Genomic DNA, 26,699 nt, shown 5'->3' on the forward strand with positions numbered 1-26,699 from the left:
TGTGTAATCTACGAAGCAACTTCATTCTCCTGCAGTGTAGATTGGGTTCTTGGTGTGCAGTGAACTACATAACTGCAGTAAATTTGATTTGAAATGTCAAGAAAGCTAACATAGGTGGATGTCGAAAACAGCAAAAAAGAACATTATTAGTTTAAGAGCAATAAGCAGCATTTAGAAGGAAAATTGGAAGCATGCATACAAATTAAGATTCAAAATATTTATAAATAATATTTAATGTTCATGTGCAGTTGATACCTTTTCATTTTCATGCTACTTAACACACAAACCTGTGCACTTGGGTTCCAGGAAGATAAACACTGCTTGCTCTAGGCTGATGCTATCAGCTTGTGTGCATTTACTTTGCATTCATTAACATGCAATGTCAGAATCCCTTTTTAATTATTGATGTTATTTCATGAATCATATTTTGGGATTGGCTTACTGGTTAGTGACTCAGGCTTATCAAGTCTTTGCTTTCCTGAACACGCTGAACGATTTATCAATCAAAAAGAAATATTTATTTTATCCATTAGTGTTCTCCAAATTGCCATTGTTAATTCAGAATTTGTTGCGCTGTATGTCGTCACTCTGGTGAAGCAGCGTTATTGCTTCATGCAATGTAAAATAGGCTAATTACTAGTCTTAAGAGCAGGCACAGTCCCCGTGGTTCAAATGACCAAGCTCCTGAGGAGTTCAGCTTATAAGTCTCTTAATTAGACACATTCAACAATTGTTGTATGTATACAGAGTTTTAATGCATCTGTCAGTAGAACTCCAGAGACCCAAACAACTAATTCTTCCAGCTTGCCTTCCACCACATCTCTCTATCTCTGTTCTCTCTCCTCTATCTCTTTGATTTTCTCTCTTTTTCTTTCTTCATTCCAACCCTCATTTCTCTCTATCCCTCCCCACCCTCTATCTTGCTTTCTCTCTCTTACATCTCTCACAGGATCAAGCAGAGATATTTCCACTGTCAAATCACAGTCATTTTAAGGGCTTTCTCATCTGGCCGCAGTGCTTCTGGTTTAATGAATGATGTACCTGAAGCAGCCAGCTGTAGAGGGAGCTCTTGAAGGCGGCACAAAACATGAGTTTGATGAGCAGTTATGTTGTGTTCTGACTATAATTTCTTTTTTTTTCTCTTTTTTTTTTTTCATTCTAAATGTTTAATGGTCGACTGGAAGTCAACTCACTGGAGTGCTGTTGAGTTCAGATGCACAGTCAGTTTAGATGTACACTGATGGAGGGTCTGTATTTTCACATTCTCTTGAGAAATTGGGTGAATGGAGTGATGGGCCCAAAAGCCTATCTTTTACACCCCCCTCCCCCCCCCTGTTAAAATCTCATAATGGCTTTTTATTAATTTTTTTAACTTCATGATTCTTTTAAAGATGGGGACAGCGGATGTGCAGTTTGGATAGAGGACCCCTTAGTCTGAGCTTCAAAGCTGTCAGTTGCCATGTTCATTAGGGGCATCCTGTTCTATGCAACACTAATGTGTTGAAGAACAGGCCAACACCTCTTTATGTACCAGCTTAAAAGAGTAGCACATCCAAAAATAAAAATGCTGTCATCATTTACTCACCCTCATGTTGCTCCAAAACTGTATGATATTCTTTCTTCTGTGTAACACAAAAGAAGTGTCTAGCAGAATGTCAAAACTTCACTTTTCCATACAAAAAAGCATACATTATAGTGGCCAAGGGCTGTCAAGCTCCAAAATGTTCGACTGATTTGTACCAAAATAGTAGTCCATGCAACTTGCGCACTAAATACAAACACTTCTAAAGCCGTACGATAAGCTTGTGTGAGTAACATGCAGAAATGTAAGTTGTTATTCAGTGAAAATCTTCCTGTCTGCTGTAGCACTCAAACCTCCTTCACGTGCATTCAGATGAGTCACATCAAAATGTGTCACACTAGGTGTCATGACAATGATGCAAAATGGCATTGCTCCTCATGTGCTTGAAAGTGATTGCAATTGTGGCGAGTTTGAATATGCGCAAGCAAGAATGCTTTCATTGTATTGAAAAGCGCAATATGAACATTCTTCAAAACATCTTATTTTGTGTTTCATGCAAGAAAGAACAGGATATATGTGTTTGGAACAACGTGAGGGTAAGTAAATGACAGAATGAATGACCAGCATGTGTTTTATTTTTTTGGTTAGTTTTATTTTTTATTTATTTTTTTGATGTTGTGCTGGTGTCCCCACCAGGCTTCTTAAATAGACAACCAGGCCAACAAGGCTTGGTCATCCAGCTTCAGCATAAAGACTAAATACAATGCTCAACCATCTAAGTTTTGCTGGTGAACAGCTTGGCTTGTTGGTCAATCAGCTAAACTAGCACCAGACCAACTCTAACCAGTTTAAACCAGTCTGGGCCAGCATGGAACAAAACTGAGTTTTTCTATCTATTCATGCATTGTACAGTTAATACATTTTTTAACTATACAACTTGTGAATTATACACTGCATTGTCCCCAGGTGCAAAAGAACACACTAATGTAGTCTTGCTCTATTTTTAGTCCTGCCTGTGCTGTTTTTTGTATTGTCCATTCACAGTTGTCTCTAAATGTGCATCTTTGCCGCAGGTGTGATGAGCCGCTCTCGCAGTGTGCAACAGCAAGCTCATGAGGAGGGCCGCCCATGCGCCTCCCAGCTCTCTCAGACCAAACCCTGTCCCATCAGCCCCTGCTACACATGGCTTCTGAGCGATTGGTCTCCCTGCAGAGTAGAGGTAGATTCTGTGCAATAAAAATTGGAACTGCATGGATCCCGCACTTACTGCATATTTCATCAAACCTTAGGACAATCAATACATGTTTTATATGACCACGTGGTGTTAAGACCAGCTGCTCCGCATGACTATCAGGTACTGGCAAAACATTGGGGTTCTTTAATTGAATTTTGTGGAAACTGCAAGTGAACAGGCAGAGTTTGTGAGAGAGTAGGGGACTTTGTGTCATTGAGATGTGAGGTAACTGCTGATTAAAATCATTCTGGGATTCATGCTCTTATTATTAGACGAGAACAGTAGCAGAGTTCAGATTTTCATCTCCTCTCTTCTGCTTTTCTCTTCTCTCTCACTTTTTTATCTGAAAGGGATTTTTATTGTATGTCTCAGGGTTTAGCGCATGTCTCTAGAGTCATGCTTGCCCAGATCAAATGCTGTCCTTCTCACAATATGAACAAAAGAAATGTTACATACTTTTAATTTTCATTTATTTGCTTTAGTCTTTGGTGCTTAGTGTGATGGACACTTTCGTATTCATAATTGTTATCAAAATTCGGAAACATCTCTCACAACTTAGTGTAGCTTTTTTTAGTTTTAGTATTTTTTATTAGTATTTAATATACATTTTTTAGACCCCAGCTAAACCACATATCTGAACAGTGATTTGCATTAAATCATTTGCAATGCAGATTATGTTTAAATGGAAAACGAAAGTTTAATGTAGCATAACAAAAACATGATACTATATCTTGAGGTCAAACATTAAATGCACTGCAATGGAAAAGTGAAGATAAAGTGTTGTAAGTCACATCTGTAAAAACAAAGATTATTTAACAAAATAAGAAAACAATGATTAAACCTTGTAGGACCATAATACCTAGAGAGAAACATCCATTATTATTCCTATTCATCTCAATAGTTAAAGTTGCTCAATAGTTGCTGGGTTGGCAAATACCACCCTGAAAATCTGAAAACTGCATACTGCCATTGGCACTCAGGACATTTTTCAGGTGACTAATTACTCTGGATCCGAAAATAATGTCCTGACATGCTTACAATGCTAAATGGCTGACAGCACCAAAAGAATGTGCACAGTCCCAAGCCATTCTCTAGTGGCTATTCTGAGCTTTGAAGTCAAAGGCAGTAGACGGGGAAAATGTCTATTAAGAGCCTTTCAAATAAACTAGTAAAACATCTTCTACAATATAATGAAATATTCACGATTAATGTGTTTTATTTTTATTTATTTTTATTCTATTTCGTCAGAATACACAGCTTTTTTGGAATGGTCATCAATGGAGAAAGATGATTTTTGGCATCATAATGGTGTAGTTATGGCATCTACCAGCCAAACCCTTGGTTTAAACAAAGGCTGTGTCACCAGGTCAAGATTATTTAAAATGGCGTAGTATGTTTCATCCCCCAAATGTCACTCAGTCAGTGGAAGATGTCACTGTAATAAGCTCCTCTGCTGTGCTGCTCACAGCACTTCAAGATTAATGAGTATGCCCTGTGTGGTTTTGTGCAGGGGGCAGAATGTGGAGAGGGCACGAGGGTGAGGAACCTTACATGTGTGGTGCACTGGGCAGACTGGCCGGACAGCCCCCACCCATCTGAAATGGTAGAGGACGAGAAGTGTGGAGACCGTCTGAGAAAGGAAAGTGAGCAAGAACTGCAGCAGCCGTGTTTCGTCCCCTGTCCAGGTAAAACTGAACAGATCCATATCTAAAAAATGCTGCAAAACGGAAGCAAAGTTTTTTATGTTCTCGCCTTTTTGCGTTTTATGTTTTATGCACTGACTCTCAAATTTGACTTAACATGATTTAACTTGAACTTGTTCCTGAATCAACATCCTTGTTGGCTCTGTAACAACATTTCTATCAACCAATCATTGCCCTTTGATGTCAGGGTTAAGGTTTGGGTTAGAGGCCATTCTGACCAAACGCGTTCTTGCAAAAAAAAAAGAAAAAGAAAAAGAAAAAAAAAAAAGCTAATTGCAACAAATGGAAATGAACACAAGATGCATTTTTAAAAGTTCAGATTCTTTTAAATTGACACTGTTCACAACATGTTTGGATTCAAATACATCAGAATGCAGGAGACCGGAAACGCAAACTAATGCAAAGAAATTTCGAACTCCACTGCGTACAAGAGTTCAAGATTGGTAAACTCTGACCTGTGAATCCGTATGATGAGGGGACGCGTGACCGATATAAGTTTCGTGTGAACGAAACGTGACACGCTGACCACTTTGCTCAATATAAAGAATACAATCTGCGTGTTTTATCGTTGCAGGAAAGTGAGTAGACAATATTTTTTTACAAAAAAAAACAAAGCCTAGTGTGGCCGCCCCTTTAGGGATGGGGTTAGGATCATGTTTGTTTGACAGGAATGTTGTTCCAGGACCAGCAAAAGGTTTCCTACTCAGCAAAAACACAATTGCAGTGTTATGGCTGTGATTGGTTGATAGAAATATTGTTCCAAAAACACTGAAGGATGTTGATCCAGGATCATGAACTACTACTTTTCATGCTGTGCTCACTATCACGGTGGAACTGACCCAGGAATTAAAATCTGTCATGTTTAGTGAAACACACAAATGAAAGTATGCTGGTTTGCCTCACATTCTTACCTGTGAATACACTTCACCCTGAGGCTATGGTTGACCTGTGTAAACTCTACTTTTGCATCTCTCTTCAAACTCGAAAAATTAACCACTTGCCCTCAGTGAAGAAAACATGCTGCGTGGAAACTTGAGGAGAGGAAAAGAAAGATGTTAGACGACAGTGAGTGAAAGCGAGAGAGGTAGAGACAAAGATGAGAGAGTCCAAAGGAAAGAGTGATTCGGAGAGGGTGGCATATGGTGTGCGTTGCTGTATTATATGTTTTAGCAGCTCTAGTGAGGGATGAAAATAGACTGGCTTCGTGAAGATGATGGATATTGAGATGCCTGGGTGCACAGATTGCCTCTAATAGCCAGCCTGGTCTGCAGAATCAAAAGGACGTCATGGCTGAAGAGCTAGCGCTAGTGTGCGCAGGTGGGGGGATTGTCATTGTGAAACGGCCCCTGCACCGGGGGGGGGGCGGATTAGGAGGGTCAATGAGGTATGACCTTCAGCAAAGGAAATGCTAAATGTATCTGAAGAGCTGAATAATGCATCCGATACCACAACAGCAGGTTAAGATAAATCTCAGTAGGCTATACAAGTAGCTTGGATGCTGATTGCTAGACTGTTGTAAGATCCCGCTGGAATCTCTTCATTAGCACATGGCAGGAGTGCTGGATGTGTAACTTGAAAGTATAAATGAGGACGAACCTTTTGGGGTGAGCTAAACAAGGGCATATTTGATGAAGGTGCTAGTCACAAGCCTGCTTGGGATAATACCAATTTGCATACTATCCATACTATATAGTGTACCAAACTAGGATTAGTATGCCCCAGATTATAGTGCATTGAAAATAGTATGCCAAAGGTGCCTGGATTGCATCCTGTTTCTGGTCGATTGCTTTGGTGCATACTTCTTGAGCTAATATTACCCACAACCACTTGCTGTACACAAGAGTTTTCTGTTGCAAAAATTGTCAGACAAATGTGGGACAAAAGCTACTTCAGCAAGGTTTAAATATATGAACCTGAATGTTGAATTAAGGTGCAGCAACTTACTTAAGAATACTACACATAAAGTGTCCCTTTTACCTGACAGATGTCACTGAAAAAGATGTCTTAGGCAGATTTCAGGGGAGTAGCCCACGCTTTTTTAGCCAATCTAAAAACTTCGTCAATCAAAATGCTCTCTGTCTGTCAATCATTTTGTGGGGTTGAAGTGATATGGGCAGTCTAATTTAGTGGCAGATTTTGTTTAGCAGCAGTAAAAACACTTGCAGCACCTTAAAATAAAAAAAATTGTAGGGTAATAATTTAGCAAGAGGCTAACGCTAGCAGTATGAACGCAACCCATTTACTTATACAGTTGATAGCATTCCTGCTTTGCACATGCTAACTGGGCCAATAAAATTACTGTGGTACTGTTGACATGCATTAAGCGGATTTTGTTTAGCAGAAGTAAAAACACTTACAGCAGCTTAAGATAAAAAAAAAGCATTGTAGGGTAATAATTTAGCAAGAAGCTAATCCAAGCAGTATGTATGCAACCCATTTACCCATAGAGTAAATAGCATTCCTGCGTTACACATGCTGAATGGGCCAGTTATATTACTGTGGTATAGTTGACATGCATTAACTTATGTCACCAAAGAACCAAAGATGTGATTTGCCACCTACAGGAGACTGTCACCTTACAGAGTGGTCGCTGTGGAGTTCCTGTCAGCTGACATGTGTGGAAGGGCGTAGTTTTGAGACAGTAGGGCATCAGGCACGCTCACGGGCCGTGGTCACACAAGTGCTGGAGAATCAAGACAGCTGCCCTCACCAGGTCTTTGAGACACGTCTATGCAAAGGTGCAAGCAGTGGAATAATCAGCATATCTGAACTGATTTATTTATAGCATGTCCTCAAGAAATATTTGCATAGTTTTGGACACTTAAGCCATACTTGAAGTGTCTGAATTTGTGTTAGATATCAAACCAAGTGTCCAACTTTTGTCTAATTATGATCAATATATCTATTGTTTTATCATTTCAAATCTAACAACATTCTTTATTTGAAATGTGTTTGTGCGAACTTTCTTTGAAATAAATGGCACTTGTTTTTATATACATGAGCCAAAAAATTATGACCACTCACAGGTGAATCAAATAAAGTTGATCATCTCCTAACAAGACCACATGTCAATGTCTGGGTAGATTAGATGGTAAGCGAACAAACATGTTCTCATACTCAATGTGTTGAATTTAGGAGAAATGGGCAGGAGTAAAGACCTGAATGACTTTGACAAGGGCCAAATTGTTATGGCCAGATGACTGGGTCAGAGCATCTCTGAAACGGCAAGGCTTGTAGGGTGCTCCCAGTCAGCAGTGATGAGTACCAACCGACAGTGGTCCGAGAAGGGACAAACCACAAACCGATAACAGGGTGTTGAGCGCCCAAGGCTCATTTATGCGGGAGGGCAACGAAGACTATCCCATCTGGTCAGAAAGTCTACTATGGCACAAGTCACAGAAATTTTTTTAATGATGGTTACGTGAGGAATGTGTCACAACACACAGTGAATCGCACCCTGATGTGAATGGGGCTGCATAGCCACAGACTGGTCAGAGTGCCCATGATGACCCCTGTCCACCGTTGAAAGCATCTACAATGGGCATGCAAGCGTCTGAACTGGACCTTGAGCAGTGGAAGAAGGTCACCTGGTCTGATGAGTCCAGTTTTCTTTTACATCACATGGACGGCCATGTATGTGTGTGCCGTTTACCTAGGGAAGTAATAGCGCCAGGATGCACTGTGGGAAGATGGCAAGCCGTCTTCATGTGTGTGTCAATTTGACTCGTGCCACATACTTAAACATCGTTGCAGACCAGGTACGCCCCTTCATGGCAATGGTATTCCCTGATGGCAGTGGCCTCTTTCAGCAGGATAATGCGCCCTGCCACACTGCACGCATTGTTCGGGAATGGTTTGAGGAACATGATGAAGAGTTTAAAGTGTTCCACTGGCCTCCAAATTCCCCAGATCTCAATACGATTAGCATCTGTGGGATGTGCTGGGCCATCAAGTCCGATCCACTGCTGCTCCTCCTCGCAATTTACGGGACTTCAAGGATCTGCTGCTTATGGCTTGGTGCCAGAAACCACAGGATACCTTCAGGGGTCTTTTGGAGTCCATGCCTTGGTGGGTTGGTGCTGTTTTCATGGCACATGGAGGACCAACAGCATATTTGGCAGGTGGCCATAATGTTTTGGCTCATCAGTGTATAATTCAGTGACTTGTATAAGTGTGGCTAGAGTGTCCAAATACTTTTTGGGCCCACTGTAAATTATGAGTATTTTCTCAAAATATATCCTTTGTCTCTCGCAACGACTATGCAGCAGTTTAGTCCTGGGTGTGTTTGTGTGAGCATGTGCTAGTGTATCTGAGCGCAATGTGTGCTTGGAAAAGCTAGGTATGTGTTATATATGCATGCATTAGTGTAAAGTCTAATGCCTAAGTTCAGCTATTTTCACTCCCGACTGCCCAGTGCACACCTAACGAGTCTCTCTCTGACTCTGTGGTGCCATAGGAGGGAAATGTCACAGTTACGAGTGGAGGACCAGTGCCTGGAATGACAATGAAAGATCAGTATGGTGCCAGCGTTCTGATGGGGTCAATGTGACAGGTAGCATACGGCTTACACTGAAGATTGAGAGAATGATGAATATCCTCTACTGACATCACTGCTATTGAGAAAAGATTAAAATAAGTCCTGTCATTATAAAGGCCACATGAACAAAATCCTGTATAGGATATAACATTATCTCCTGAGCAATTATATTCATCGGTTATATTGAAAGCACATAGGAAGAATTTACACTAATAGAAATGCAACCCGTAATACAGAACCATAAGTTGCAAATTATGGATGGGTGGATTGATTTTGAAGTACACATGAAGAATACTTTCAAATTTCAGTACTAATGTTATATCATGAGGATTGATCCTTAAATAAAAATATTGATCCTTAATGTGATTTTATTATTAATTTAGCATAAAAATAATAATAAAATTATGCATATCATAAGCTTCAAAGTGAAAAAAATAGCTGTATTAGCAAATAGTTTGTATAGGATGGGAACTGTTTCTTCTCATCTGAACTCGAACAGAAATGCTGAAAAGACAGCTCTTATTCAAACAGAGAAAGCTGACAGAGTAGGGCTGCACAATTCATCGAAAAACTAATCGCGATTACGATTACGGCTGCCTCGATTATGTAATCGTGAAAATTGACGTTCAATTTAAGTCTGCTCGTGTTGCTTCAATGGTTTCTATTTACAACGTGTTTTTACAGCGGTTGAGTATTCTAACCAATCACTAACCTGTCCGTTGAGCAATGAAATGGCAATGGCCAATCAGAGCCGCTTAAATTAGTCGTCTGTCCTATCAGTAATGACAACTGATCCTAATGCGCAGGTTTTAAACCTTATGAATGCCCAGATGGTTACTTTATGTTCCACCTTTGTTCGTGGTGGCACACGAAAATTAATACTGAAGAAACATCACCTGACACTTGAAAAGAAGCTGTAGAACAAGAGCGAAAAGCACTTTGGAATTATTTTGGATTCATCGCATATTGCACAGCTCGCTTTGAACGTAGATGTTAAATACACTGCAAATGAGCAACACGACAAAACTAAAATGCTCCAGTTCTAATCAAGGCATAGACGCGGTGTAAATAATTGATTTATTATGCTGATTAGACAGCTTTGTTTTTAATGAAAGCATTTGCGAGAGTGCAGAACTTTGTGCGGAGCGTCATTGAGCTCGCGTCCAAATGCAAGTCTGAAACCTGCAGTGAGTGACAGCAGTCATTGTAATGGGAGAGTTTGTCGCGTTGCTCCATTTCTGTATACAATTTATTAAAAATCTAATAGCAGTTTTGTTTTGTCATGTTAGTAAGTAGGCCAATGAGAATTTGATTTGTACAAAATAGCAATAAAGTAATTCAGATTAACTGTTCTAAGTGTGTTTTGGAGGTGTAGCCAACATAAAGAATATGGCATAAATAGCATATTTCAGGAATCACCGTTATTGTTATCGCGTCTGCTCTAATAAGACCCATTTGCCACACAGCTGGTATTAGTAGATTCAACATTGTCATGAACTGCAAAAACTCCGATCGCAAATGACTGTTTTTAATATCCAAAGTGCACCACTGAGGCCAAAAAATGATCTAACGATGATCTTGCATGAACAAGATCACCATTGAAGATCTAACGGGATGAATGGTCCCCTGTCTCGCCACCAAAGGGCTTACTGAACGCATTAACATGGTCGATTTAAATCGGCTGTTAATAAGTTTGAAAATTGAATATGTTATATTATTTACTGTATGTGGACTAATAATTTAAGAAGTAATTTAGCAATAATTTAATTTATTTGATACCATAGATATCCATTTAAAATACGTTTTATTTGGCCTAACATTAACAAACATTATTACAATATTTAATGCTTAAAAGATGCTTAAAAGAAACTGGAGCGCAGCTCATATCCACCATTGAAATCTGATACTTTGCTTACTTTGTGACGTCACGATAATTTAATATTTTAATCGACATTAATAATCGCGATTACAATATCAAGGGCAATTATCGACAATTATGATTTTTGCTATAATCGTGCAGCCCTATGACAGATTAATGACAGAGAAAAATCCTCTGGAGTTATTTCACACTAAATAACTACAAAACCCATTATAATAATGGGTTTGTGTGATGTTTTCATGAGGTTATTAAAATAAAAATTTGATAAAAGATTGATCATGTGGTGTAAGTTTTGTTAATAAATTATAAACAAAAAAACTAAATCTGATCAAGTCTGATCTGATCACTTTCCTCAGAAATTGCAGTTTGCCATTTAATAGAGGTATTGGTACTGATATTCGTGACACTAGCCTTGATAGTACTTCATTTTGGATGGAAAAGAACATAAGTTGTATCACCCAACCCCACTGAAAACATCCCACTGTGTTAGACCTTGTCTAGGATGGTTTAATGGCACATTCAACATTTTCCAGATTGTCTCTCCCTCCATTTCCAAGGAAGTCATCAATAAACTAGTGCAAGTCTGAAGGTGAACAATAAAAATGTTATAAAACATTGTTTCATTCTGGCAAAATGAAAGCATTTTCAAGCTTTCAGTTGTGTTCAGAGAGAGAGAGAATGAAGGCTTTTTGGTTGCGCCAAGCACTTTAAATAACAGAGAAAGGTGATCTTATCCAAGTACAGAATCGTCTCTGGAAAATATAAGCTGTCAGAGGTAATCTCTTCTGTTTGAGAAAAGCCTGAGCCCAGGTTATTAGTCTCTTATGTATTGACATGTAATTTTCTATTCCAAAATTACAACCTTCACTGATTGATCAGAAGCTGTGATGGGTCCTTTAAGCCATTAATCAGGTGTGACAGCACTTTTATCTGGCTATCAATAGGGAAATAGAAATAATTACATGTGTTGTTTCCTGCTGGAAGGGGGCTGCTTTCCACAGAACAGGCCGACCACTGTGCGCCACTGTCACCCTCCCTGCACCAAACCCTTTTCCCACTGTAAGCAGGTAAGCACTGTCTGCCCTCATGTGTTAAGATACCATCCTGTTTACTGTATCTACTATCATGAAAACCACCATAAGACTCGTCAGAGAAATGAAAGGGACAAAATGAGCAAACTAACAAAACTGTACATTGACTGCCACTTGGAGTACATTGCATGCAATTACATGCATTGCACTCCATGCAACTGCATTTTCCCTTGCAAAGCAATACTGGTAAAAACATATGGATTAAGAATAGTCTTAAAGGGATAGTTCACCAAAAAATGAAAATTCTGTCATCACTTACTTTCCCTCTTGTTGTTCCAAGCCTTTATGACTTTCAATGTATGCAAAAAAATATGCAATAAAAGTGAATGATGACTGCGGCTAACTTTCTGCCTGTCCTTTTGTGTGTAGTGGAAAAAAGAAAGTCATAGGGGCTTTGAACAACGAGGGTGAGTGAATAAGTTTTCATTTTTGAGTGAACAATGCATAGTATTAGCAATTAAGCATAGTAGTAAACAATGTCAATGTGTAAATTGTTAAAGTGTTTCTCAACTTGGCCCTCATACATGTCCCTTTCAGAGTGGCGTGTGTGGGTGCGAAAAGGGTTATACTGAAGTGATGACCACACACGGATTCCTGGATTACTGCACCAAGACCCCTGGTTCAGACAACAAGAAAGCAGATGTGAAGACCAGCTCGGGAAGATTAAAACCAGGCACCACTCAGATCCAGGACTTCTTCAGCGAGTGGTCCCTGCAGCCGCTCGGCCCAGGTATTTGGAATGCAGATTAGGATCAGCTGATCTGGGCCTGTGGAGTCTTCGGATCTATGGTAGCTTTGAGTTATGGCAGAATCACTGGACGCCTTTATGAGAGCCCAGATTTAGGCTGATGTAGAACTCTGTTTAATGCCTCAGTGTTTATGCCCTGTTCAAGCTATGAGAAAAGAAGGATTAGACATAGTCTGATAACAGCATGATTTGTATTGCCCATAACTTGACAGACAGTGTTTTTTTATTGCTGGCTGGAGGCCATTTCTGATTAGAACTGAATTTAGTGGTCTGTACAAACATTTTTGTGTGTGCTGTCAGGTTGCCACTATGTGTGGATTTCAGCCTCCAGATGTTTGGCCAAAATTTGGAAGATTATCAGTATTGGTCAATGATGGCATTCTGTGGTGAAATATTTTTGTACAATGACGCTTTACTGTGTAATTGGTATTTTTCCTAGGCAACCGATTTCCTACTGGGCTGTGCTAGTTTTATGTCTGTCATATCTCGCTGTGGTCTCTTTCTTCAAAATGTATATAATATCATTAATATATTATATATATATATATATATATATATATATATATATATATATATATATATATATATATACACTACCGGTCAAAAGTTTTGAAACACTTACTGTTTTTTTTTTTCACATTTAGAATAATAGTTAAGTCATCAAAACTATGGAATAACATTAATGGAACTTTGGGAATTATGTTGTGACTAAACAAAATCCAAAATAAATCAAAACTGTGTTATATTTTAGCATCTTCAGAGTAGTCACCCTTTGCCTAGAATTTGCAGACATGTACTCTTGACATTTTCTCAACCAACTTCTTGAGGTATCACCCTGGGATGCTTTTTAAACAGTACTTTTAAAATGTTGGGCACTTATTGGCTGCTTTTCTTTATTATTTGGTCCAAGTCATCAATTTAAAAAAAAAATTTTTTTTTAATAAAATTTTAGTTTTATAATGAAATAAATTAATATGGTGGCACAATTATATTTTTGTCTACAAAACTAATTTCAAACATTTATGCATATGCCTTTAGATCAAAAGATTTTTAAGATCATGAGAAACATTTCAGTCAAGTGTTTCAAAACTTTTGACTGGTAGTGTATATATATATATATATATATATATATATATATATATAATAAAAAAATTATATTATATTATATTATATATTATACGCTGCAGTGAAACTGTCTTACTTGCAAACTGAGCAAATTTAAATGTAAAGCCCAAAGTATACTTCAGTTTTGACGCTTTGCGTCTGCATACAGTCGAATGCGAGCCTGGCAAAGTATACTTTATTTTACTGTGCATGCATACAGAGGCTGTTGGCACTTGCACGCTACGACTGCTATGAGATACTGGAATATTTCTCCTCAGTTTAGACACATAAAGATGTCTTTATATAATTCAGACTCGATTTATACAAATGCAGGTATCTCCTGACCTTCTCACACATGTGGCCTTGATGTGCACATCCACTGTTGTTGTTTATATCTTCTTCTACCGCTTCTTCGTGACAGCAATGGCTCAAATGTGAGTGTTTCCACCTTATTATTACAAATAATTCCAGGCACATGCGCATTCTGGCAGTTAGAAAACTCGGGCTGCGCGTGTTTAGTGCTTGAGCACTCTGCTGTTGATGAAATTTGCGTCAGACATCCTGTACACGGACACTCAGAGTGTAAGCTGGTTGGATTGACATATCACATGTGAGTGAGCTGAATGGCTAAAAGATAACAAGTTCAAAAAATCTGCTTGAGCTATTCAGAGTTGCATGCCTGCACTTAGTCATTGTTTGCATCATCCGTTATGTGAATCCCAAATGATTCTGGTGTATTCCTGCGAGAAAAGCTCTGTGTGCAGTTCATCAGAGTGATCTTTTGTGTGATAGAAGTGTTCGGAGCTCTTGTCATATCAGTTATGCAAGCATCCTAATGGCTCTTTGACACATATCTCATTCTTTCATCAGAATTTAAAGATATACTGAAGGTGGTGAAACAGTCTTTTCAAGTTCCCTGTCACCTGCATTAATGTGCCATCTGTAACTGTTGCAACAGGCAACTGTTCAGTAACCACAAGCAGATTAGAATAATAAAAATTCTCTTTTATATTTCTATGGTGACCACACTTAAACATGAACCTGATTGAAGAAGGGGGCATTGAAACAATTTGTAAAGTCAGGAGAAGCATTAAAGTGTGGGTCTTGAAAAGAACTGATGATCTCTTAAAATTTTGAGAGTTCGAATGTAATTTCTAAAGTGGGAGGTAAAAAAAATAATGGTTGCTATGCTTTTGAACCTACCTGAATGGCCAAATAATTTTAAGCAGGGGATCATATGATTGGCAATTAACAGCCATCATTTGCATTGTTTAAAGATCTTCTAAAAGCTTGTGAATGTGACCCTTGTTTCCTGTTTCCTGATTGCACAGATGGAAGAATAAAACTGTGGGTCTACGGGTTAACGGCTGGAGGATTCATTCTGATATTATTCATAATTGCTGTGGCCTTTTTGTTCTGGTATGTATGTTACCAACATGCACTCATCATCAAAATACGAGGTTACAGTGAGGCAATTACAATGGAAGTGAATGGGGCCCATTTTTGGAGGGTTTAAAGACAGAAATGTGAAGCATGTAATTTAATAAAAGCACTTACATTAATTCTTCTGTTAAAACTCATCTATCATTTGAGCAAGTTGTTTAAATTGTCATTTTTACAGTCTCTTTAGTGTTGACTAGTGTTGGGTTGTTGACTTCACATCGTCATGGCAACAAAGTTGTAAAATTGGCTATAACTTTTCACAGAAAAGTTTAGTAAGTGATTTTATCACACTAAAATCATGTTAACATGCATATTGTTTATGTCTTGTGGCTATAATTTTGAAACAGTGAGTATTTTAACGTGTATGGACTGGCCCAATTCACTTCCATTGTAAGTGCCTCACTGGAACCCAGATTTATGCTTTTTTTTAAAGAAAAGGAGCGGCAAGACAAAGTAATTTTTTGTGGTAATCAATATTATGCCACAAATGCTGTCAATTGAACTCAACTTGTATTTAACCCGTAATATTCCTTTAAGAGTTTTTCCATGCTGCTTGATTTAAGCCTTTTATTCCACTTGTGATGAATTGTTGCTGCCATCAAGTGGTACAGTGTAGAAATACAATAAATGGCAACAGTGTATGCATTAAAGGGATAGTCACTCTTCATGTTGTTCCAAACCTGTATGACTTTGTCTCATCCATGAAACACAAAAGTTGTTGTTAGGCTTGCCTCAGTCACTATCCATACTCATTGCAGTCTTTTTTCCATACAGTGAAAGTTAATGGTGACTGAGACTCTAATTCTGGCTAAAACCTCCTGTGTTCCACAAAATAAATTCATACAGGTTTGGAATAACATGAGGGTGTGTAAATGATGGCTGAATCTTTATTTGTTAATGAACTATCCCTTTAAATTTAGTTGATTTCTCTTTCTCTTCATCGCAGCAAACCACACAAACAGAGTAAAAGTACATCTCCACCTCAGAAGCCGTTGACACTGGCCTATGATGGGGATGTGGACATGTGATCAAGCTCTCTGAGACTGTATGTCAAAGCACAAGCTGGACTTCTTGCAGCATTTAAAAATGTTCATCTCTCCAAAAAATGACAAAAAAGGGTCATCAAAGGACATTTCAGTCTTGACATCTGCAGCACCAGAACTTTGTGTGCAAGCCTGCAAGGACAACGGTTTTGGATGAGTAATCATATGGAAAATGGTGACATTCAAAGAGGGTACAAGACAGCTGACATTCCACAGACCAGATGGAGGACTTTGACATTTTCTTGCCATGATTTTTCTTACATTAGAAACAAGGGAAAACAAACTCAAAAAGGGCATTTCAGGTTGTGCCGAATATATTGCATCAGTTACATTAAGCCAGTCTGAAACTGACTTTTTAATTAAAAGAGAACGAGATAAGACTGATGTGGTTTGCACTATATTAGTGCTTAGTCATTCTTTAGTTCCTCTTTGTGTTCAAACAGATTTTCTAGTGTTTTTCATTGTGATACAAGGACTTTGCTGTAAGCTGTTGTTTTCATGTAGAATGTCTTTGAATGTGTGTATGATCCACACAGTAAACCAAAACACAGCTCATTTAGACACTTTTAAAGGATGCGGATGATGATCTGCTCATGTGAATCTGCTTCACAGTTCCATTTTGACCTTTAACCTCTGTCTAGAAGCTGAAAAATGTAGTCTGCTCCAACCCCAAAAGATAGTGAACTGTGTTCCTGTGTCGCACAGAAGGGTTTTGAAATCGACTTTCTTTAATATCCTGCCGTTAGAGGAACTCATTTAGCACAGATAAAGTGGACTAATGCATTTATGTCGAGTCTGCATGAGCATTATACTGGGAGAGGTGGTTCAACACTATGAATGTGAATAATTTCCAGTAGAGAGTACAGGTGCTGATTCTGTATTTTGATAATATTCCTTGTGTTTGAGATTTCTTTAAAGAGATAGTTTGCTCAAAATAAAAATTCATCATGTTGTTCCAAACCCGTGTGACTTTCTTTCTTCTGTGGAACACAGAGCCTCAGTCACCATTCACTTTAATTTTATGGGAAAGAGCAGCATCAGCATTCTTCAAAATTTCTCCTGAAGTCATTCGTGTTTTAACGACATGAGGGTGAGTAAATGATGACAGAATTTTCATTTTGGGGGGAACTATAACTTTAAGTTCTTTTTGTTTTGTTGATTTTATGTTCTTGCAAGCATAATTGATTGTCTGTTTTTATGACTTAGTGTCAAGTTTTGCTTACCTCTTTGTACTGCCATGTGAAAAAAATAAACATTTCCTAAATTTCAGTGGTCCTCATTATAAGATTATGTACAGTATAAGCTACATAAGACCTCTGATTCATGTGGTCTTTCTCCACCAAAAGAATGTACATTCTGTGCTGTATGCTGTATACTAAATGCACATCAACTAACAAAGTTTTGGTTATGTTTTTGTTCATTTGTTGATTTAGTACCTTTCATCATTCATCAAGCTGGTTAGTCTTCAACAGCAACAGTTCCTTGAACAATTTCTGTGTCCTCATAATATTCATCTGAATAATTCGGCTGCTCTTAGACTGATGAAATCAAAAGGCTTTTCAGATTTCTAAATTAGTCCACCCTTGTGAGAACCTAAATGTGTATAGCTTATAATAGTTTTCATTACCTTGCTTACAACCCCTGGAAAAAGATGGCAATATATGTATTTAATTATTTTAAAGCCCAATTATGTGTGTGCATGCTGGATTGATTTTGTCATACACTGGATTATTCCAAAAGTGGCCTTGCATTTTTATGGAAATTTGATTGAAGTCAACAGTGTGTTTTGTTTGTTTGATTTTTTTCTTTTCATTTGTTGCCCCTAAGAACTGACTTGTTTACATGGCTTCTTCTAATATGTTAAATATGCTCTCAGTACTATATACAGTTGCCTGTAAAACACTGACCTTTAGTTTACATAGTACTTTCTGTTTTAATTGTGTGTACTTGAAGAGTTGAACGAAAATGCTAATAAATTGTGATATTCTGTGGAAAATGTTGCTTATTAATCATTTGTGAAAGCATTCATATCAGAGAGTCATTAGTCATTATCCAGTGATGGGGGGAACAGTAAAACACACACACACACACACACAAAACAGTTGGAACAAAATAAAAATAAGAACATAAACATTTTTTGGCAAATAACACTGAAATAATGTAGTAAAATGAGTTGTGTTGAAATACTGAGTTTAATTGGATTCCACTTAATGCATTGCTGTATTCCCACTGTCTTTGCACAAAGCATGAATGTCTTCAAAGAGCAGTCCATCAAATACTTATACTCTAGGATGGTGAATCATTTAAATCTTTTGTTTAATCCATTTTTATTAGTTAAGCCTGTCATTTCTGTTTAAGGATGAGATGAATTTAAACAGATTTGTCAGTGCCACCTAGGGGACACGTGTGTGGATGGTGTGATTCTGTCAGGTTTAATTTATCCATTTAGCCTTAATAACACTGCAGAAGATTTCCCATGAATCTTTGTGGGCTGGCAAAAAAAGGCTCTCTCATTTTCATCATGATTTTCTCTTTAGCAGTAGTCCAATCTGTTTAACAAAGTTTGACATGATCAAACTGACTGAGCAGAGAAGTGGGATATTTGCTTCATTTATATCTTGTATATATTAAGAACATTATATCCATCATTGTTGAATAAAACTTTAAATCGACCTTTTGTGTGATCATCACACTGTGATGTAACAAAGACACAAAGATAAATAAATGTAATGCCTATAGTACAATATATATATATATATATATATATATATATATATATATATATATATATATATATATCAGAATCAGAATCAGAATGAGCTTTATTGCCAAGTATGCTTACACATACAAGGAATTTGTCTTGGTGACAGGAGCTTCCAGTGTACAACCATACAAAAACAATACAAAAACAGAAGCAAGATATAGATAATAATAAAAAAATAAAAAATAATTATAAACATACGTACAGACACACATACACATGGGTAGTGCAAAGTGCACTATTATATACTATTATTATAACACTATTATGTATATATATACTGTATATATTCTATTTTGACTGCTCAATATCTTCCTAAATGTGTTTATTAAAACTGAATTTTTTTTAAATTATTAGTATTGCTGAAAATTGAAAATACAACATGACCATTTTTCAGTCAGAACAAAAGTGTGTGTGTGTGTGGGTGTGGGGGGGGGGGGGGGGGGGGGTCTAAAGGGTATATCAACAGTTCCAGATGTACTAAGTATACGAGGCTATATAATATAAATTATACAAAGTATATGATATAAAGTTTTAAAAAAGAGTTATTTAAGGCTTTACAAATAGAGACATTTCTTTAAATAATCAATGCATTTATAATATACCATGTTTTATGTTCCACGCTGGTGTAAATATTAAAAAATACAGCATCATTTTTCCTTAAAATTACAGACATTGATACAAATATTCAACCTAACAAAATTCAAAGAAAGTAAGAAAGAAAGAAGTACAACCTCTATAATGTCATTTATCAATCATGTTCTTCAGAAGCACTGCGGCTTTAAGACAGTAGGCGGGGCCGAGGATCTGTGTTGTGTGTTAACACAGGCACTGTCTGGCAGTGTGACAGATGACGGAGAAGGTAAGTTGTTGCACATTTCTGCTTTTTTAATGGTTTTATGAGACCGGTCGTGTGTAGAGGCTCCGGTGCATACCCAATACCAATCACCTATAGATAAACAATCATTCCAAATAATGAAAACAATAGGAGGGAGTCGATATGTCACGCTTTCTATGAACCGGTTCATGATCTCATCATGTTTGTCTTAACATGTGACCTACAGACGCAGTACAAAGTATACTGCTGAGATTACAGTCTGTCACTATATTACTGTGTATATATCAGTCGTTTGATTGTATGACACTTTTTATTATATTTTGAATTCAGTATATTATTATAGGCTACACGGTAGTGAAAATACTTCTATTTTGCGTATGTCATCCCTGATGTGTATGACTTTCTTTCTTCTCCAGAACACAAATAAAGATTTTTGAATAATATCTCAGCTCAGGTCCATACAATGCAAGTGAACGGTGACCATAATGATAAAGCTCCAAAAAGCACATTTAGTCAGCATAAAAGTAATCTATAAGACTCCAGTGCTTTAATCCATGTCTTCTGAAGCGATCCAATCGATTTTGGGTGAGGACAAAAAAAAAAAAAATATTTTCTTTTTTTATTTTTTATTTTTTTTATTTTATTTTATTTTACTTATTGCCATTGCAGCCTCTAGGCACGATCACGATCAATGCTCAGTTACACTTCCTAGTGCTTGATGCATGCACAGAGCACTAGAAAGTGTAATCAAGCTTAAAATGATGATGGCCAAGGAGAATGCTGATACATTTTGGTCTGTTCTCACCCAGAATTGGCTGGATTGCTTCAGAAGACATGGATTAAACCACTGGAATTTTATAGACTACTTTTATGCTGACTTTATCTGTTTTTTGGAGCTTTAACATTCTGGTCACCATTCACTTGCATTGTACGAATCTACAGAGCTGAGATATTATTCTAAAAATCTTTGTTTGTGTTCTGCAGAAACAAGGGATCTCATGGGATGGCATGAGTAAATGATAAGAGAATTTAAATTTTAGGGTGAACTATCCCTTTAAACCTGGTGACATTATCCCATACTATTACATGGCAGCCTGGAATACTCGATTCTGATTGGTTAATGGCGCCATCTAGCTGTCTGTTATTGCTCTGTTACAAATGCAGCTCCACGTATCAGACCGCACGTCTGCGTCTGCTGCGAGCCGTCTCTTCCGCTATACATAGCACTCTGCGATCTCTACAAGTAATCGAATAAAATAATTTTAACTCAAATCAATGTTTCATGTGTATTTATTTATTTATATGGCAAGTAGTGTTGTAATATGATGCAAACTATGCGGTCAGATGTTCATTATTAAAAAAATAAGCAACCGAACTCTGATGCAAACCGGAGGTGGAATTTCAGCTGTTCAGTGATTTATTTCTTCTCACATAATTACACATTTTCAATGCAAATCAGTGTTTCTTGTCCATCTATTTGTTTATTTGGCAAGTAGTCTTGTAATAGGCCGAATTATGAGAAGTCAGACGGTCATTTTCACAAAATAAATACCAACAGAACTCTGATGCAAACCAGAGGTGGATTTAGCAGTTCAGCCATTTATTTCTTCTCAAATGACATAATTTCAACACAAATCAATATTTTATTTCCATGTATTTATTTATTTGGTTAGTAGCCGTATAATAAGCGGGATAATGTAAAGTCAGCCGGTTGTTGTCACACAATAAACCCCTTCAGGGTGATACATGGCCCCTCCGCTTTGTGTCGGGGTCCCAGCGTGATTTTATAATATTTCATGTGTGCTTCAAGAAACGGACCATTCGCACAAAGGTCAATATCACAAATGTGCTTATTTGATTAGTGGCCTAGAAATAACGCAGGAACTTAAATATTTAGTTAAAATAAATTGAAATTCCAGATTTTCTGTGTGTGTTTGTGTGTGTGTGTTTGTAGTGTTTATATACAAATCACATCTTAATAAGCAATGGAAGGCATTCCTATCAACCAGCATCCCTAACCTTACCCATAAAATCAGTGCAACTGTCAGCATGTCAATGATTGGTTTATAGGAAATGTTGTTCCAGGAACATGTCCTTGTGTATATCATGTTAAGCTAATTGATAACTTATACCCAGGCCCATACAGAATCTGCAGACACACATTTTCTGTTCTGATTTTTGTTAAAAAAAAAAAAAAAAAATGTGGAATGGATTTAAACATGGTAAAACATGGTAAAATGTAAAAGCAGCTGAGAGTAAAAAGTACACTTTTGGTAGCTAAAAGAAATCTGGAGAGAAAAATCTACAGAGATTTCTGTGCATGCAGATTTGTTGTTGGCTTGGTCATAATGATTCTTAGAACAATATTTGTATGTTTCAGACAGCAAAAACCATGGCAACTCCATTCAGATCACTTGTGGAAGATTATCCGAGATACCTCAAATCGTTCCAACTCTTTCTGGAACGCTCATCAGAGCACCAGTGCATGCAGGAATTCATTCATAACACTCTACCAGACATACTGGCAAGGTGCTTTATTGTTCTTGAGTAATGTCATATTTAATTATGTTGGCCTGTCGCAGCTTAATACAAAATGGGCCACCAGATTTATCAATGGCGATATATTATAATATTATTATATTGCTTTTCTCTGTGCAGCATTGGTGGGGGGAGACCCATTTTTAATGTAATGGGAGTTGGGAGTGGAGCAGGTATACTTTCAATAACAATGGAATGATTAAAATTATGTTCATAATATCATTTCACATATCAGATTTTAATACCTCACAGAGTTCACACTGTGAAGCCCTGCTTTTTCATATTTCATCTAATTTTCAGGTGAGATTGATCTAGAGATGTTAGCTCAGCTTCGCCTGAAACATCCTCATGTCAAAGTTGACAATGAAGTGGTGGAACCAAGCATTGACATGCTGCACAAGTATAAAGGTACCGACCTTAATTTTACTCATTTACTCATTTAGACTGATCTTACTAAATGTACTAACAAATGGATATTTATGCTGTTTTCTGTACTTTTATGGTTTCTTTTTGTTTAGTTCGGGTGTCAACAACTCCAAATCTTGATTACATCAACTTTAAATGGAATAAGATGACAGCATCTGAATTTGAAAAACACTGGCAAGAGAAAAACCTTGGGAAAAAGATGGACTTTATTCACATGATACAGGTTTTGAACAAATCATTACTTGCAAATTGAACATAAATTGAAATCTGTATACCAAACATGTTTTGTTGTGTTTATTGTGTATTAATATCATTCCAAATGCATTTAACAGATGCTATACTATGTCAAAGATCCAGAGGCCACCGTCTCATTTTTTCGAAGTCTATTAGACAAAGATGGGAAACTCTTAATCATTCTGGTGTCAGGTAAATGCTCTGAGTTCAGAAGTCCACAACCACCATTATATAAATTATTGTAAACCAGATCTAGTCACTTATCCGACGCACCCAATTCAGGACATTGAATCAGGTGTGTTAGATAAGGGAAACTTTCAAATGTGCCGTGCTGGGAGCCCCTTGAAGCGGGATTGAGAAACACTGATCTGTCTATATTTTGCAGTGTGTCAAAGCATGCAACTACTTTAAATGACTGCTTGTGTAAGGATTTGTGGGATAATTGCATGTGTAATCACATATGGGGCATCTATTTGAGTTGCAATGTACTGTGTTTTCAAAGGTGACCTTAAAGGATTATTCTGGGTTCAGTTCAAGTTAAGCTCAATTGACAGAATTTGTGGCATAAAGTTGATTAACACAAAAATGAATTTCGACTTTCGTCCCTCATTTTCTTTAAAAAAAACAAACAAAAAAAAACACTTACAATGGAAGTGAATGGGGCCAATCTGTAAATGTTAAAATAAGTTTCAAAGGTATAGCCACAAGACATAAACAATATGCTTGTTAACATGATTTTTGTAATAAAATTGCCTACTAATCTTTTCTGTCTGAAGTAATATCCAGTTTTACAACTTTGTTGCCATTACGACGTAACGCCTAAACTAAAACTATAGTAAAAATGACCATTTTATCAATTTTATAGTTCAAATAATACACAAGTCAAGTTTTAACAGTAGAATTAATGTTAGTGCTTCTATAAAATTATAAGCTTCACATTTCTGCCTTAAAACCTGCCAAAAATGGGCCCCATTCACTTCCTTTGTAAGAGCCTCACTGAAACCTCGATTTATTTATTTATTTTAAAGAAAAGGAGGGACGATTTATAGACTAAAAAATAGAACCACATTTGTGGTTATTAACAATATAAAATTTTGTGTTTACATAGGTGAGAGTGGATGGGGAAAGTTATGGAGGACCTTCAGAGCCCAACTTTGTAACACAGAGATCAGCCAGTGTGTCACTACAGGAGATATAAAGAGTTTCTTAGATGACAACGGCATTCCCTACCGTAACTATGAGCTTCAGTCCCAGATGGACATCACAGAGTGCTTCACAGAGGGAGATGAGGTGGGAGAACTGCTGCTGGATTTCCTTACCGAGGTGATAGAGTTCAGTAAAAATGCTCCTGAAGAGCTGAAGAAAGGAGTGTTGGACTTACTGAGACATCCTGACTGCAGTAAACAGGTGGATGGTAGGATCATTTTCAACAACAACCTGGGAGTCCTAGTGGTTGAGCCGTAGCTCCAAGATTATTTAAAATCTCACCAACTGAGGACTTCTGCTGTTAGTATTCAATCTCATGGAAGTACAGAATGATCTCCATATTGTTTTAAATGCTTTATTCTGTACTGTTCTCAACAGAGACACAAGATGTGTTTTATCGTAACATTAAGAAGACAAGCCTTAAACTACTGTCACCTCATTCAAACAACTTTCAGTGATTATTGAAATATGCTGCAACATAGGTAGCTTGATAGGAGACCAAATGATGACAAAAGGTCTACCGAATTGATACAGTATTTTTATGGGTGAACAGACAGGAAAAGGGAAGCAGTGTAGACAATGCATTGTTTAGCCTGCAGCTACATCAAACAATTTAAATAATGGTCAGTGTAGGTGATGGGTCACGAAGGGAGTTGTGTGACCCTTTATCAAAAACTCCAGTATGAGTAACTATATACATACTTTGTAAAACATATATAACTTGACCTAGCTGTAATGGACGAACTCTGTGTTATTGACTCACTCAATAATAGTGTCTTTATGATGAAAGAGACTAGATTGTTCGGTGGCTAGTAGTGCTGTTTTGACCTCTTACCTCTTTTAACTTTGGAGAGGAGTTTAATACTTAACCAGACAGGGCAAAGGTTGGGTACATCTTTACATTTCAAGGTAAACCATAGCCTGGCTACATGTATTGTACTTGAAATTACATTCAAGCAGCCTACATATGTGTAATTTACATTATAATCAAACAGCTCCTAATTCATTATAGCTTCTACTTGTTAGTAATGCTTACATTCTGTTTCGTAAATTGCTGTCTATTTATCCAAGTTTTATTTGGTTGCTACCTGTAACAGGCTTGTTAAGTTAACACTGCCTTCCCTTCGTGTTTGCTTACAGTATTTTTGTAGGATAACATGAATATTGTTTCAGGCAGTATTTCTGTATTTCTTTCTTACATAACAATAAATAATCACATAAAACTGATGTAAACTTTCTTATTTATACCAAATATTCTATCTTTGAAAACACCACTGCACAGTGAATCTGTCATTTTTGCTTTGGACACTGTTACAATGTGTGAGTGCTTATTCAATTTAGCCACACATAAGTGCAACAGGTCAACATGCCTGCTGATGAAACAGCCAGTGAACTGGAATGAAGCAGATATTCCCAACACTTCTTGAATTAATATCTATCACTGTAGAATTACATTCTATCTCACTCTGTTCCAAACTCCCTGCACATGATAGAATCTGAAAATATCTCATCCTGGGATACTGGCGCAGAATAAAAATGCCAAAGCAAGGTTTACTATGGAAACTATATATGACTATAAAAAACTATAAAGGGCAGATGCCTTTTTACTTTTTTGAAAATAATAATAATAATTTCAGATTAAACTTTCTGTTAATTTGTTTTTTGATTTTTTTCATAAGCAGGTGGGTTAATTAATAAATGCACATCTTTTTTTGAGCATTAATTTAACAGTTCTCATTGGCACATCAGGCTTATGTCCACATTTTGTAACCGAGAAGGCAGTTAAAGGAGATTTTTTAGGTCATATGACAGAGGTCTGTGAGGACAGTTATCCCATCAATGTGTGCAACAATATGAAATGTCATGGTTACTGATGGTCCCTGATGGAGGGAACGAGACATTGTGTCGATGTAGTGACATTAGGGGTCACTCTTGGGAGCCCCAAACACCTCTGCTTTTTTGAAAAAAGGCCAATGGGTATTGGCGAATGGAATTTGCATGCCACTCCCCTGGACATACGGGTATAAAAGGAGCTGGAATGCAACCACTCATTCAGGTTTTGTGCTGAGGAGCCGAGACCAGGTCCCGGCCATTGCAACGGGTAGTTCAGCATTGTGGCAAGAGGGACACAAAGTCTCATTCCCTCCATCAGGGAACGGAGGTTACGAAAGTAACCATGATATTCCCTATCTGTCACTCACTCTACGTTGTGTCGATGTATTGACACTAGGGGTCCCTATACAAAACGCCACAACTATCTGAACTGTGTTACGTGAACTGGCGGTGCGTGATGGGCAGATCGCTGTGTGCCTCGTAGCCAGCACACCAGGCCATCACGTAACCTCCCCCAACGCTCTTATGAGCGTCGAACGGTCCTTCAGGAACAAGTCAA

At 37.5% G+C, this 26,699-nt stretch overlaps 1 protein-coding gene across 4 annotated transcripts in view; it reads left to right on the forward strand.

Moving 5' to 3' along the window:
* The window catches only part of LOC127447176 (histamine N-methyltransferase), a 380,204-nt gene extending 354,675 nt beyond the window's left edge, over positions 1–25,529 (forward strand). Inside the window, exons 22-29 of one of the 4 annotated variants that reach the window (XM_051708810.1) lie at positions 2,596–2,741; positions 4,267–4,441; positions 7,024–7,197; positions 8,916–9,011; positions 11,860–11,942; positions 12,504–12,696; positions 15,150–15,237; positions 16,208–18,293. In XM_051708810.1, the coding sequence (XP_051564770.1) occupies positions 2,596–2,741; positions 4,267–4,441; positions 7,024–7,197; positions 8,916–9,011; positions 11,860–11,942; positions 12,504–12,696; positions 15,150–15,237; positions 16,208–16,289 (1,037 nt within the window). In that variant the 3' untranslated portion in view covers positions 16,290–18,293. Of the gene's footprint in view, positions 1–2,595; positions 2,742–4,266; positions 4,442–7,023; positions 7,198–8,915; positions 9,012–11,859; positions 11,943–12,335; positions 12,374–12,503; positions 12,697–15,149; positions 15,238–16,207; positions 18,294–19,833; positions 19,928–22,283; positions 22,433–22,561; positions 22,615–22,741; positions 22,850–22,959; positions 23,091–23,199; positions 23,294–24,209 lie in introns of those variants that run through there. The other 3 variants (XM_051708812.1, XM_051708811.1, XM_051708813.1) reach the window with 3 other exon arrangements.
* Positions 25,530–26,699: the final 1,170 nt, after the last annotated feature.

This window comes from Myxocyprinus asiaticus, chromosome 10 (assembly GCF_019703515.2).
Source record: "Myxocyprinus asiaticus isolate MX2 ecotype Aquarium Trade chromosome 10, UBuf_Myxa_2, whole genome shotgun sequence".
In the NCBI taxonomy this organism is placed as follows: domain Eukaryota; kingdom Metazoa; phylum Chordata; class Actinopteri; order Cypriniformes; family Catostomidae; genus Myxocyprinus; species Myxocyprinus asiaticus.